This window comes from Lithobates pipiens, unplaced genomic scaffold (genome assembly GCF_037356315.1).
Source record: "Lithobates pipiens isolate NorthernLeopardFrog02 unplaced genomic scaffold, aLitPip1_a1.2 Scaffold_27, whole genome shotgun sequence".
NCBI classification, from domain to species: Eukaryota; Metazoa; Chordata; class Amphibia; order Anura; family Ranidae; genus Lithobates; species Lithobates pipiens.
This window is the reverse complement of record NW_027507788.1, coordinates 179,160,793-179,173,826: the sequence shown is the minus strand read 5'-3', so window position 1 is coordinate 179,173,826 and position 13,034 is coordinate 179,160,793. Positions and strand designations below refer to the sequence as shown.

Sequence of the window (13,034 nt, the reverse complement as noted above, 5' to 3'; positions counted from 1 at the left end):
ACAATGCACTGCGTTGGTGCAGTGCATTGCTGTCCGATGATTGGCCAAGCATGCACTGTGACCCCGCATGCTTGGCCAATCGCAGCGCCGGCAGCGAGGAGAGCCATGATTGGCCACAGGCAGGATGCCTGTGGCCAATCATAGCTCAGACTGTGTAGTGCACGCCCCACACTATATAAGGCCGCCTTTAAGGCGGCCTCCTGTAGTGTGTTACTTTGCATCTGAAGCAGTGGGTGTTCTGTGTACCTTCAACACAGTACACACCAATCGTTTTTGGCTGATTTCCTATCTTGCTGCTGTGTAGTGGTTGTTGTCTGTGCCCTGACTGCAGTATACAGTCACCTGTACCTTACCTATATAGCTAGTGATCTAGCTTTAACCACTTAACAACTGCCCATTGCCGATTAACGGCTTCAGGGCGGTTGTTTAACTCAGAGAGGCCGTTAATTAACGGCCTCCCAGAATTCTGCTCTCGCGTGCCCCGAGGTGTGCGCACTCGAGAGCATCCGTGACCGCCGGGTCCACAGGACCCGGCGCATCACGGTAAACGGCCGCTCATAGCGGCCGTTTACCACGTGATTGCTCCGTCAAATGACGGAGTGATCACTTGGAAACAAACCGGCGTCATGTTATGACGCCTGTTCCTCCCTCCCCTTTCTGTACCGATCGGTACAGCGGAGGGGAAAGAGATCGGTGTCAGCAGCGATGTGGGCTGCATCTGCAGTGCCCACATCGCTGCTCACCGAATTTAACCCCTCAATTCCCTGCCAATACTCTGCAATACCAGTGCATACTCTGCAGTACCCTGCCATTACTCTGCAGTACCCCGCCATTACTCTGCAGTGCAGTACCCCGCCATTACTCTGCACTGCAGTACCCTGCCATTACTCTGCACTACCCCGCCATTACTCTGCAGTACCCCGCCATTACTCTGCAGTGCAGTACCCCGCCATTACTCTGCAGTGCAGTACCCTGCCATTACTCTGCACTACCCCGCCATTACTCTGCAGTACCCCGCCATTACTCTGCAGTGCAGTACCCCGCCATTACTCTGCAGTGCAGTACCCCGCCATTACTCTGCAGTGCAGTACCCTGCCATTACTCTGCAGTGCAGTACCCTGCCATTACTCTGCAGTACCCTGCCATTACTCTGCAGTACCCCGCCATTACTCTGCAGTACCCCCCATTACTCTGCAGTAACCCCCATTACTCTGCAGTACCCCCCAATACTCTGCAGTACCCGCCATTACTCTGCAGTACCCCCAATACTCTGCAGTACCCTGCTATTACTCTGTAGTACCCCGCCAATACCCCGCCAATACTCTGTAATACCCTGCCATAAATTGCCATACCCAGCCATACTCAGAGATACCCAGCCATACTCGGTGATACCCTGAAGTACCCAGCCATAGACGCCCCCCACCCCTCACCGCCCTCCGGTGCTTCTACCAACTCGCCAGTACGATCAAAGCCAGAATCTTTTTTTTAATTTTTTATTTCAGGCTTCCCAGCCTAGAGGTGAGATGTGGGGTCATATTGACCCCCCAGATTTCACTGTAAAGAGGACCTGTCACCCCATATTCCTATTACAAGGGATGTTTACATTTCTTGTAATAGGAATAAAAGTGATCAAAAATATATTTTTGGGAAAAAAAATGTCAAACTAAAATAAATAAAGTAAAATGAACAATAAAAAAATAAAATAAAAATTAAAGCGCCAATGTCCCCATGTGCTCGCATGTGCCACACATGTGAGGTATCGCCGAGAATGTTAGAGCGAGAGCAATAATTCTAGTCCTAGACCTCCTCTGCAACTCAAAACATGTAACCAGTAAAAAAAAATTTAAAGCGTCGCCTATGGGGATTTTTTAAGTAGCGACGTTTGGCGCCATTCCACGGGCATGTGCAATTTTGAAGAGTGACATGTTTGATATCTATTTACTCAGCATAACTTCATCTTTCACTTTATGCAAACATTGGGCTAACAAGTGGTTAATAATAGAGCTTGCAGTCAGTAGTGTTAGGAGATAGTGCATGCTGTCTGCGTGCTCTGTACCCAGTACATACCGCTATAATATAGAGCAGGCCCCTACTTTCAAACATCCAACTTACAAACATCTCCTACTTGCAAACGCAAGGAGACAGCAGCAAGTGAGATGAAAAAAGATGGAACGACAAAACAAATTATACAGGGCTGATAACCCTTCCCTATGTTTTCCAAAAAGCTTAAAGATATTTTTTTTGACTGGAGCTACACTTTAAAAATGTACCGGTTGAAAATGACAAACAGATTCAACTTAACACAACAAACCTACACAGTCCCTGTCTTGTTTGCACCGCCTGTATACTGCTGTTCTGAGTATATAGGGCCTGGGGGCCACACGCATTTCCTTTTTTTAATATGGGTACGGGGTTCCCCTTAATATGCGTACAAGACCCAAATAGGCTGGTAATGGGCAGGGAGGGCTACCCATGCCATGTTTCTCAATGATTTTCAACCATATTGCAGGAACCAGATATAACATTAAAACCGCAAGCAGTTTTAAATGGTGTTATTTCCGTTTAATGTCATTTTGTGCAGGGACTGTTCTAAACACGGGAAACACGTGGCACTTCACAGGCATACTATAGACACCCCCCAGGCACCATATTTAAAGGAATATTTCACTTTTTTTTTTTCACTTTAATCGTCATTAAAATCAGTGCTCCCGCCAAAACGGTAGTTTTTAAAACTTTTTTTTGCAGTGACCCATGTCCCCTGAGGCAGGAGGCAGGTCGCCAAACCCTTTTTAGCACACTATCTTGCATATTGGCCGTGAAAATTAGCACTTTCCAATTCGAACGTTCGAGTCCCATAGACTTCAATGGGGTTCTAACGTTCGTACCGAACGCGGGGGTCGTTCGCAAGTTCTGGTGCGAACCGAACCGGGGGGTGTTCGGCTCATCCCTAAACACCAACAATTGGGGTAGCTTCAGGTGTACACTGTGCAGTGGGCACAATACACCGACTGAAATTGTAAGGTTCACATGAAATTAAGACACTTTCCCTGCCTATCTGTCTCTCTATGTACGCTGCAACACACTACACCAGGACGCCGTGTAGGCGGCCTTATATAGTGTGGGGCGTGTACTAAACCCCCTGAGCTATAATTGGCCACAGACATCCTGCCTGTGGCCATTTATGGCTCTCCTCGCTACTAGCACTGTGATTGGCCAAGCATACAGGTCACAGTGCATGCTTGGCCAATCATCAGCCAGCAATGCACTGCGATGTCGCAGTGTATTTTGGGACATGAGCGCCACGCGATCCGCGGAGCGCTCCGCGGCGCGCTCCACGGCCTCGGCCTTGGGATAGGCCGCGGCTTCAGCCTAGCTCTGGAGCGGCGGCCATCTTGGTGCACCCGCCGGCCGTTTACAATGTGATTGCTCCGTCAAATGACGGAGAGATCACTTGTAAACATAATCATGATGACGCCGGTTCCTCTCTCCCCTCTGTGTACAGATCTGTACAGTGGAGGGGAGAGATCGGATGGCAGCAGCGATGTGGGCTGGATCTGTAGTGCCCACAGCGCTGCTCTGTGACAATTGCAGTTACAGCCACCCCTCCATACCCTGCCAATACTCTGCAATTCCCTGCCAATACTCTGTAATACCCTGCCAATACTCTGCCAATACCCTGCCAATACTCTGCAATACTCTGCAATACCCTGCCAATACCCTGACAATACTCTGCCATTCCCAGCCAATACTCTGCCATACCCAGCCAATACTCTGCAATATCCTGCCAATACTCTGAAATTCCCTGCCAATACCCTGCAATACCCTGGCAATACTCTGCAATACCCTGACAATGCTCTTCAATACCCTGACAATACTCTGACATACCCTGCCAATACTCTGCCAATACCCTGCCAATACTCTGCAATACTCTGCAATACCCTGCCAATACCCTGACAATACTCTGCAATACCCTGACAATACTCTGCCATTCCCAGCCAATACTCTGCCATACCCAGCCAATACTCTGCAATATCCTGCCAATACTCTGAAATTCCCTGCCAATACCCTGCAATACCCTGGCAATACTCTGCAATACCCTGACAATACTCTTCAATACCCTGACAATACTCTGACATACCCTGACAATACTCTGCCATACCCTGCCATACTCTGCCATACCCTGCCATACTCTGCCATACTCGGTAATACCCAGCCATACTCTGCCATACTCTGCAATACTCGTAATACCCAGCCATACTATGCCATACTCTGCAATACTCGGTAATACCCAGCCATACTTGGCGATACCCAGCCATGCTCAGCCGTACTCAGCCATACTCGGTCAATATTACAGTGGGGGAGATGACGTGGATATTACAGTGGGGAGATGTATATTACAGTGGGGGATATTGTGGATATTACAGTGGGGACTATATGGTGGTGGAATTTTCACAGGTTTTTACAAATTCAATTATTATTTGCTGATCCGAAAAATGATCCGATTCGAGGAACGATCCGATCCATGAGTTTGGGGGGGGACAGATGTGCAGAAGGGAAACAGATATATGTGTGTGGGGGATGACAGACGTGTAGTGGGGTACAGAGGGGGAACAGATATATGTGAGGGGAGGGGACAGACGTGCAGGGGGGTACAGAGGGGAAATAGACGTGCAGGGGGGAACCCGCCCCTTGCTTACAGTAATACTAGACCTGCCCCTTAGAATATAAAAAAAAGTCACAGTTACTTTGCTGAGTAACTAATTACTTTTCCAATGTAGTAACTGAGTTACTAACGTAATTACTTTTTGGGAGAAGTAATTTGTAACTTAACTAATTACTTTTTTAAAGTAAGATGACCAACACTGTTTAGAACGCCCAAACATTATATATATTTTTTATTCTAACACCCTAGAGAATAAAATGGCAATACGTTCTTTTACACAGTATTTGTGCAGTGGACTTACAAGCGCACTTTTTTGGAAAAAATACTTTTTTAAATTAAAAAATAAGACAGCAGTAAAGTTAGCCCAATTTTTTTTAATATTGTGAAAGATAATGTTACGCCGAGTAAATTGATACCCAACATGTCATGTTTCAAAATTGCCTCCGCTTGTGGAATGGCAACAAACTTTTACCCTTTAAAATCTCCATTGGCGACGGTTAAAAAAATTCTACAGGTTGCATGTTTTGAGTTACAGAGGAGGTCTAGGGCTAGAATTATTGATCTCGACCTATCGATCGTGGCGATACCTCACATGTGTGGTTTGAACACTGCTTTCATATGCGGGCACTACTCACGTATGCATTCACTCCTACACGCCAACTCGGTGGGACGGGGCACGTTTAAAAAATGTTTTTACTTATTTATTTTAACTTTTATTTTTTCACTGTTCTTTTAAAAAAAAAAAATTGTGTCACTTTTATTCCTATTACAAGGAATGTATAAATCCCTTGTAATAGAAAAAAGCATGACAGGTCCTCTTAACAATGAGATCTGGGGTCAAAAAGACCTCAGATCTCATATTTAAACTAAAGTGCATTAAAAAAATTAAATAAATTGTCATTTGAAATGAATAAAAATAAAATGTCCCATTTAAGAGCTATGGGCGGAAGTGACGATTTGACATCACTTCCGCCCTGCAATGACTTGGAGGAGGGTGGGGGACATCTTCCCCCTCACTCATCTCCATGTCAGCCCAGGGACAGGTCCGGATCCCCTCTGCCGTTACCGTCCAGGGTAAGCAGTAAAGGGCACCGGAGCACGGTGGCGGGGGGGACGTTTTGTCGGTCGTTGAAAAAAAAAAACCTCGCTCCTAATTTTTTTAGCTGGCTTCTAGATTCCAAGCAAATTTTTCAAGCCCTGCTTTATCCAATCCCCAGATTGGGGGACTGGTAGGGAACTAATGAGCCATTCCAGCAGAGGAGTTGAGTGGCAGTGTTGAAGAGAGTCTGTTGTTGGCCCTTGAGGGACCCCTGCCAGGAGGAATTTTACCTCAGGCTGGAGCTTGGGAGGCTGGCCTGCAAGGATCCCATTACAGGAGTGGGAAGAGAAAACAGCCCGGTGGGCTAGCATTTCTGCAAGCAATAGAACTGGGACAAGTGTCTACAAAGAGGCAGAAGGTTGTGTGAGGGACTGTTCCTAGCCTGTAATGGGCATTTGCTGAACTAACTAGAGACTGTTAGTTCCCCCAGGAGAGGGAGCCCCGTAATGATCCGCCCCAAGGGGAGGGGTAATGGAGGGGCGGGCATGACCTGGTGCCTTAGGAGCCAGGAAGATAGAAGAGGGAGTGGTAGGTGAGGAAAATAGAAGAAGGGGAGGAGCGGTATAAAAGGGGGGCGGAGCCAGAGCGAGCACCAGTGCACGAGGGAAATCATCGGAGGAGGCAGCTTTCCCACCCTCCCTCCCTACTGTGGGGTTGTTCTTTAGTGCGGGGCTGTTTTGTATCTGGCTGGTGTTTTTTCGTTTCTGTTTTTCTTGCAGGCGCAGATGGCTGGTCGTCTCAACGGTGGAAAACGGCCCTTTTGGGGGGCTGCAGCGGTATCTTTCTGGTGGTCTTTGATGGTGGCGGTAAACAGAGGTGATCAAAAAGGGGTGGGGGGCTCATCGGTAAGATGGGCCCCTCCGGTGTATTCCTGAACGGTGGATGGAATACTGGGATGTTGTGTATTCCTGAACGGTGGACGGAATACTGGGATGTTTTTCACTGCAGGAATTGGTTGTCTCTGAGCGGTCACAGCTAGAGGCCTGGTATGTTAAAGGTACCGCAGTGAGGTTGGTGTTTTTGGTTTAAAGTGGGTCACCGTCAGAGATCACCAGACTGGAATTTAGTTTAAAAAATGTTGTTTATGGTTTGATATACATGTTTATATATTTATATATTTATATATATATCTTTGGAGTGAGTAAAAAGTTTTGGTTGTGTTAACCACTTCCCGACCGCCGCACGAGGATGTACGTTGACAGAATGGCACGGGCAGGCATATGGGCGTACATGTACGTCCCTGCCTTCCCGCGGGTCGGGGGCCCGATCGGGCCCCTGCCCGGTGCCCGCGGCGGTCGGCATTCGTTCGGGAGCGATCCCGGACGAGGGGACGGCCATTCATTCATGGCCACCCCCTCGCGATCGCTCCCGACGAATAGAAAGTCTTCGTGACATCACTTCCTCTCCTGTAATGTAAACACAGGAGAGGAAGTGATGTAATCTCTCCTCCGTGTCAGTATTTTTCGTTCCGACACCGAGGAGAGAGGATCGGTGAGTTGCACCAACACGACACTACACAGTAGAACATGCCAGGCACACTCACACCCCCCCCGATCACCCCCCCAATTACCCCTGCCCCCCAGTCACAGTGACACCAATGTCATTTTTTTTTTTTTTGCATTGGTGTCATTTGTGACTGTAATAACTGTTAGGGCAGTTAGGGTTAGCCCCCTTTAGTTCTAATGTACCCCCCTAACCCCCCCAATAAAGGTTTAACCCCGTGATCACCCCCCGTCGCCAGTGTCACTAAGGCTGGGTTCACATTGCAGCGGTTTATGAGAACGAATGTGATTCGCACCGCACTGCAGTGCAAATCACATCCGATCTCTGTGCGATTCGAGTTCAGCCATTCGCCGCACCCGCCGCACCCGCCGCAAATTCGCACGGGACCCTTTTTTTGGTCCGCAGCAGAATCGGATCGCATGGGTGTTCACACCATGCGATCCGAGTTTGCAGATCGCACTGCGATATGCGAACTGATCTGGGGGTGTCATTAACATTTCACTGACCCTCCCAGCAGTTCGCATAGGGCAGTGTGAACTGCCGCCGGGAGGCATGTGATGCGGGAACCCGCCGCGCATTCGTGGCGTTCCCACATCGCTCCAGTGTGACGCTAGTTAGGCAGGTAGGTATTTAGGTTCGCCGCAGCTTTTTATAGCGCCAGGGACCCCCATATACTACCGCATAAAGCCCCCTGATTGCCCCCTAGTTAACCCTTTCACCAGTGATCGGGGCTCCCAAAAAGTCCCACATATGTGGTATCCCCGTACTCAGGAGAAGCAGCAGAATTTATTTTGGGGTGTCATTTCACATATGCCCATGGCATGCGTGAGCAATATATCATTTAGTGACAACTTTGTGAAAAAAAAAAAAGTTTGTAATTTTCCCGCAACTTGTGGCAAAATATAAAATATTCCATGGACTCAACATGCCTCTCAGCAAATAGCTTGGGGTATCTACTTTCTAAAATGGGGTCATTTGTGGGGGTTTTGTGCCATCTTGGCATTTTATGGCCTTCAAAACTGTAATAGGTAGTGAGAAGTGAAATCAAAAATTTACGCCCTTAGAAAGCCTGAAGGCGGTGCTTGGTTTTCGGGGCCCCGTACACGGCTAGGCTCCCAAAAAGTCCCACATATGTGGTATTCCCGTACTCAGGAGAAGCAGCAGAATTTATTTTGGGGTGTCATTTCACATATGCCCATGGCATGCGTGAGCAATATATCATTTAGTGACAACTTTGTGTAAAAAAAAAAAAAATTTTTTTTTTGTCATTATTCAATCGCTTGAGGCAAAAAAATAAAATATTCAATGGGCTCAACATGCCACTTATCAATTTCCTTAGGGGGTCTACTTTCCAAAATGGGGTCATTTGGGGGGGTTTTGTACTGCCCTGCCATTTTAGCACCTCAAGAAATGAGATAGGCAGTCGTAAACTAAAAGCTGCGTAAATTCCAGAAAACGTACCTTAGTTTGTAGATGTGACAACTTTTGCGCAAACCGATAAATATACAATTATTGATTTTTTTTTTACCAAAGACATGTGGCTGAATACATTTTGGCCTAAATGTATGACTAAAATTGAGTTTATTGGATTTTTCTTATAACAAAAAGTAGAAAATATCATATTTTTTCAAAATTTGCGGTCTTTTTACGTTTATATCGCAAAAAATAAAAATCGCAGAGGCAATCAAATACCATCAAAAGAAAGCTCTATTTGTGGGAAGAAAAGGACGCAAATTTTGTTTGGGTACAACATTGCATGACCGCGCAATTACTAGTTAAAGCAGCGCAGGGCCAAATTGTAAAAAGACCTCTGGTCATTTACCAGCAAATTAAGGTTGATAAGAAGGTCGAGGTGGCAGTGGGTAAAAAGAAAGGGGACATTTGGGCTACGCAGGTCATGAACCAGCAGGAGCTGTACAATGGAACCAAGTTTGTGCAGGTGGAAGGAAGAAGAGCAATCTGTAAATAGGGATCTAAATCTAAATCTGTAATCTTGCATTACATCATATTTGCCAACTGTCTGGGACATTCATGCTTTTTACTAAACTGTCCCGAGATGGCTGTGTCCCGGCAAGCGTCCCAGAACCTATACTGTACACTCCTGATCCCAGTATTGTGCCCTTCTGCATTCCCCCTGTACTGTGCCCTTTGTGTTTATTAGTCTTTGATTTTATGGAATGTTTCCTTTTTGTAAAATCGATTTTATTTAAAGTACTAATAAATATATGTTTAATTCTATGAACTATTTATACTTTATTTCTTGAAAGTAAGTGTGTCAATGGAGTCAAGCTGGTAGGGGCCCCAGAGCATTACATTGCCCAGGGGCCCATGATGCAATTAAGAGGGCCCTGGTCTTACCCCATCCAAGTTATCATCCCCTAACAAAACAGCAAAAAAAACAAAAACAAAGGTCTGATCACTGTGTCTGGATGCGAGAAGGAAATGCTGTGTGACTGGCTGTGCAGTAGTGGGGAACCCTGCCATTAGCAACTCCTACGGGCAGAATTGCTTATTACACCACATTGCTGTATATTGAAATATTTCCTGTAATGTCTATTATTATTTTTTTTCTTTCAGAGATCAACTTCAGGAGAAAGAAATGCGCCTAAGGTCATCCATCATGCAGATTTTGAAATGTGATTTTGAACAGGAAAACATAACTTCCCCGGTGCTACTACCACTTGCTGATTGTATTATCAGTGCATCAATACTGGAAGTTATCAGTAAAAATGAAGATGAATACATGAAGAATCTGGAGAAGACAATAAAGCTGCTAAAACCCGGAGGCAAACTGTTACTTATTACGGTATTAGATGCAACTTACTGGGTTGCTGGAGCAGAACGGTTCCATTATTTTAAATGTAATGAGGAGTTTGTGAAAAACGCCTTTGGTAAGGTGGGTTTAGTCATTGATTACTATGCAGTGCAGAGGAGACGCAATGTCAGCGATCTCATTGATTATAAAGCTGTTCTATTCATTGTAGGACGCAAAGGGGAGTAGATGATTGGAGCCAAATAGAGCCAAATAAAATTATCTAATGACCTACTAATGGCAGTCAGAAATCATAGCAGCTCCGCTAAGGTCAGCAATGTTATTTTGCATTAATCTGTGTTAAATTGTGTTAACAAATATCGCTAGCTTAATAAAAATCATTCAGAATATAATTGTGTGTTGACTTGTCTTGGAACAATATTGTAAACCTTTTATATATACAACATATCTCTTTATCTATTTATTGATAACAATGCATTGCAGGACATTTAGCCCTTGTACACACGATCGGAGATTCCGACGGAATGTGTCCGATCGGACCGTTTTGTCGGATATTCCGACTGTGTGTGGTATGCATCGGACTGTTTCCGTCGGAATATCCGTCGGACCAAATTTTCCAACTTGCCGGAAATATTTTCAGACAAAATGCTCCTATTGGACATACTCCGATCATGTGTAGCCTACTTCGACGGACAAGGTGCCACGCATGCTCACATTCAAATTCCGACTCGGAAGCGCTCGGAATCGATATAGCACATTCGTCACGCTGCAATGTTAAAAATTCTTTCATGAAGCGCATTCTCTTGTTCTTTACAATGCTGCAAGAAGGAACTTCTTTTGATGCTCATAGTCACACACACTTCTCCCGAACATATTTCCTGACTCTTTTTTAACCATTTCGGCAATACAATTTTTGATTTCGTCACATCTACCCAATTTTATATTTTGTTATTTTTTTTTGGGTGCATTTTTTTTCCCTAAACATCTCCTTTTTTGACAGTTTGCTAATTTTTCAATTTTTTGGGGTGTGTTTTGTGTGTAAACTTACCACAACAACATTATTGTATTTTTTATATTTTGTTTTTCTTTTTTAATCTACAGGAGGTTGTTTAGTGTTGGTACCCCTTGTTATTCATGTCACTTTGTTTTTTTGAAATGTACCTGTCTGCTTACAAATAAACTGGCCTTTTGGAAGTAAAACACATACGCAAGTATTTCTTCAACCAAAAAAAACCTTTATTTAGGTGTCAGTAATAGATAAAGTGGGAGGCAGCGATGTAGAAACTGGGGAGATTAGCGAAGCCTTTGGCCCCCAGGGCACAAATCAACTATTTAAACGCAAAACTTGGTGGCCTGAGGAGTACATGTCTGAGGGAAAGAAGTCTGGTCCTGAAGTCCATGAAACCCAGAACAGCAGCAGATGACATCTATGTTCCCAGGCTGTGGTACTACAACAGGCTGCATCTTCTGTCAGACCAGACTGAACCCAGGTCATCACTCTCTGGTCTTCCTTCCACGCTTCCTTCCAGGCTATGGCTGTGGAGCTGGAGGTGTGGCAGAAGGAGGAGGAGGAAGAGGGGCATGGGCCAAACCACACAAGTATGTTTCCTGTGTCATTTGGCCCAAAAGACCCTTGTTGAGGGTGTGTATGATTAGCTGCTCACACAAGAGCTGTTGGCCCTCCTCCATTTTCTCAAGCTTGCACGCAGCCAAGGTGGCAAAGGCCTCTTGGTAGGTGGGTTTTGCTTGGAGGGCCGCTGATGCCTCACCAATCAGCCTCAGGGCAGACTCCTCCACATTCCCCCCCTTTCTCACCCTTTTGCGTGGAAGGCGGAGGGGAGGGACCTGGCATTCAGTGAGACTCCTTTGCCTGCCCACCACCTGGCTGCCGCTTACCCCCGCCTCCTCCTGGCTGCCACTTTCCACAGCCACCTCCTGGCTGCTGCATTCCACACCCTCCTCCTGGCTGAGGTCTTCCTGTGTATGAAAAAGGGACATAGTTTTAGTTTTTGGTTCATCAAACACACACAATTTTCACATCAATGCTGTTGCAAACTGTTAACCAATAGAAAAGACTATCATTCTGTGCCCAGCATTTTTCTTTCTTGTCCCAAAGGTTTTGGCCACTACTGTCTATTGATATGTGAAAAACTTTCTAAACTCAGCAATTAGTGTGCAAAAATCAAGTTAACATCATTCATTTATACTCCCAAAATATGTACAATACTATACCTGACTCAAGCTGGGCTCCCCCAGTTCTTCCTGAGTGGAAGGCCCAGGTTGGGTGCCGGAAGACTCAGCAGGGGTGGAATGTAGCATAGGACGCGTGGAAGGAAGAGTAGAGAGTGATTCTCTGACCTCAGCCTGGTCTGACAGAAACTGCATCCTGTCATAATACCACAGTGTGGGGACATAAACGTCATCTGCTGCAGCTCCAGATTGCATGGACTTCAGCACCTTGGTCTTCTCCCTCAGATATGTACTCCTGAGGCCACCAATTTTCTTTTTTTTTTTGTTTTTTGTTTTCAAAGTTTTTATTGAAGTTTTACAAATGAACAAAAACAGGAACTGTAAAATGCAATATAATAAGTACATGAATTATAAAAGAACATCTCCATTTAAGTACATGCAGGGTAATATTAGTCGGGAGATATCGTCTGGTAGATAGCTTGTTGGTTAAACAAATAATCTAAGATCTATTACAACATTGAGATATGATCAGTGTAAAATCGTGTTCGGACATTTCATGGAACTGAGGCTGGGTATGGAGAGTGAAGTATTAGTGCCCTAGGTATGTACCATACTCCATAAAAGCGAGAAAGTAAATATGAGACCTCGGTGACCGGTCGCCCCAACTGGGATCAGACTGCGACAGGACAGAGGAGAGGAATAAAGTTTCCAGAAGTACGGCAATACCCCGTGCACCAAATTAACAGGAAGGAACTGGTAAATGTTAAAAATATTTGTTAATGTGTCTAAACAAGCACACCATATCT

The 13,034-nt window shown here is 45.5% G+C and overlaps 1 protein-coding gene across 1 annotated transcript in view; it reads left to right on the top strand.

Moving 5' to 3' along the window:
* Window positions 1-10,283, top strand: part of LOC143934386 (indolethylamine N-methyltransferase-like) — a 159,430-nt gene extending 149,147 nt beyond the window's left edge. Inside the window, exon 3 of the mRNA XM_077457955.1 lies at window positions 9,843-10,283. Within this exon, the coding sequence (XP_077314081.1) occupies window positions 9,843-10,266 (424 nt within the window). The 3' untranslated portion in view covers window positions 10,267-10,283. The remainder of the gene's footprint in view (window positions 1-9,842) is intronic.
* The last annotated feature ends 2,751 nt before the right edge of the window (window positions 10,284-13,034 follow it).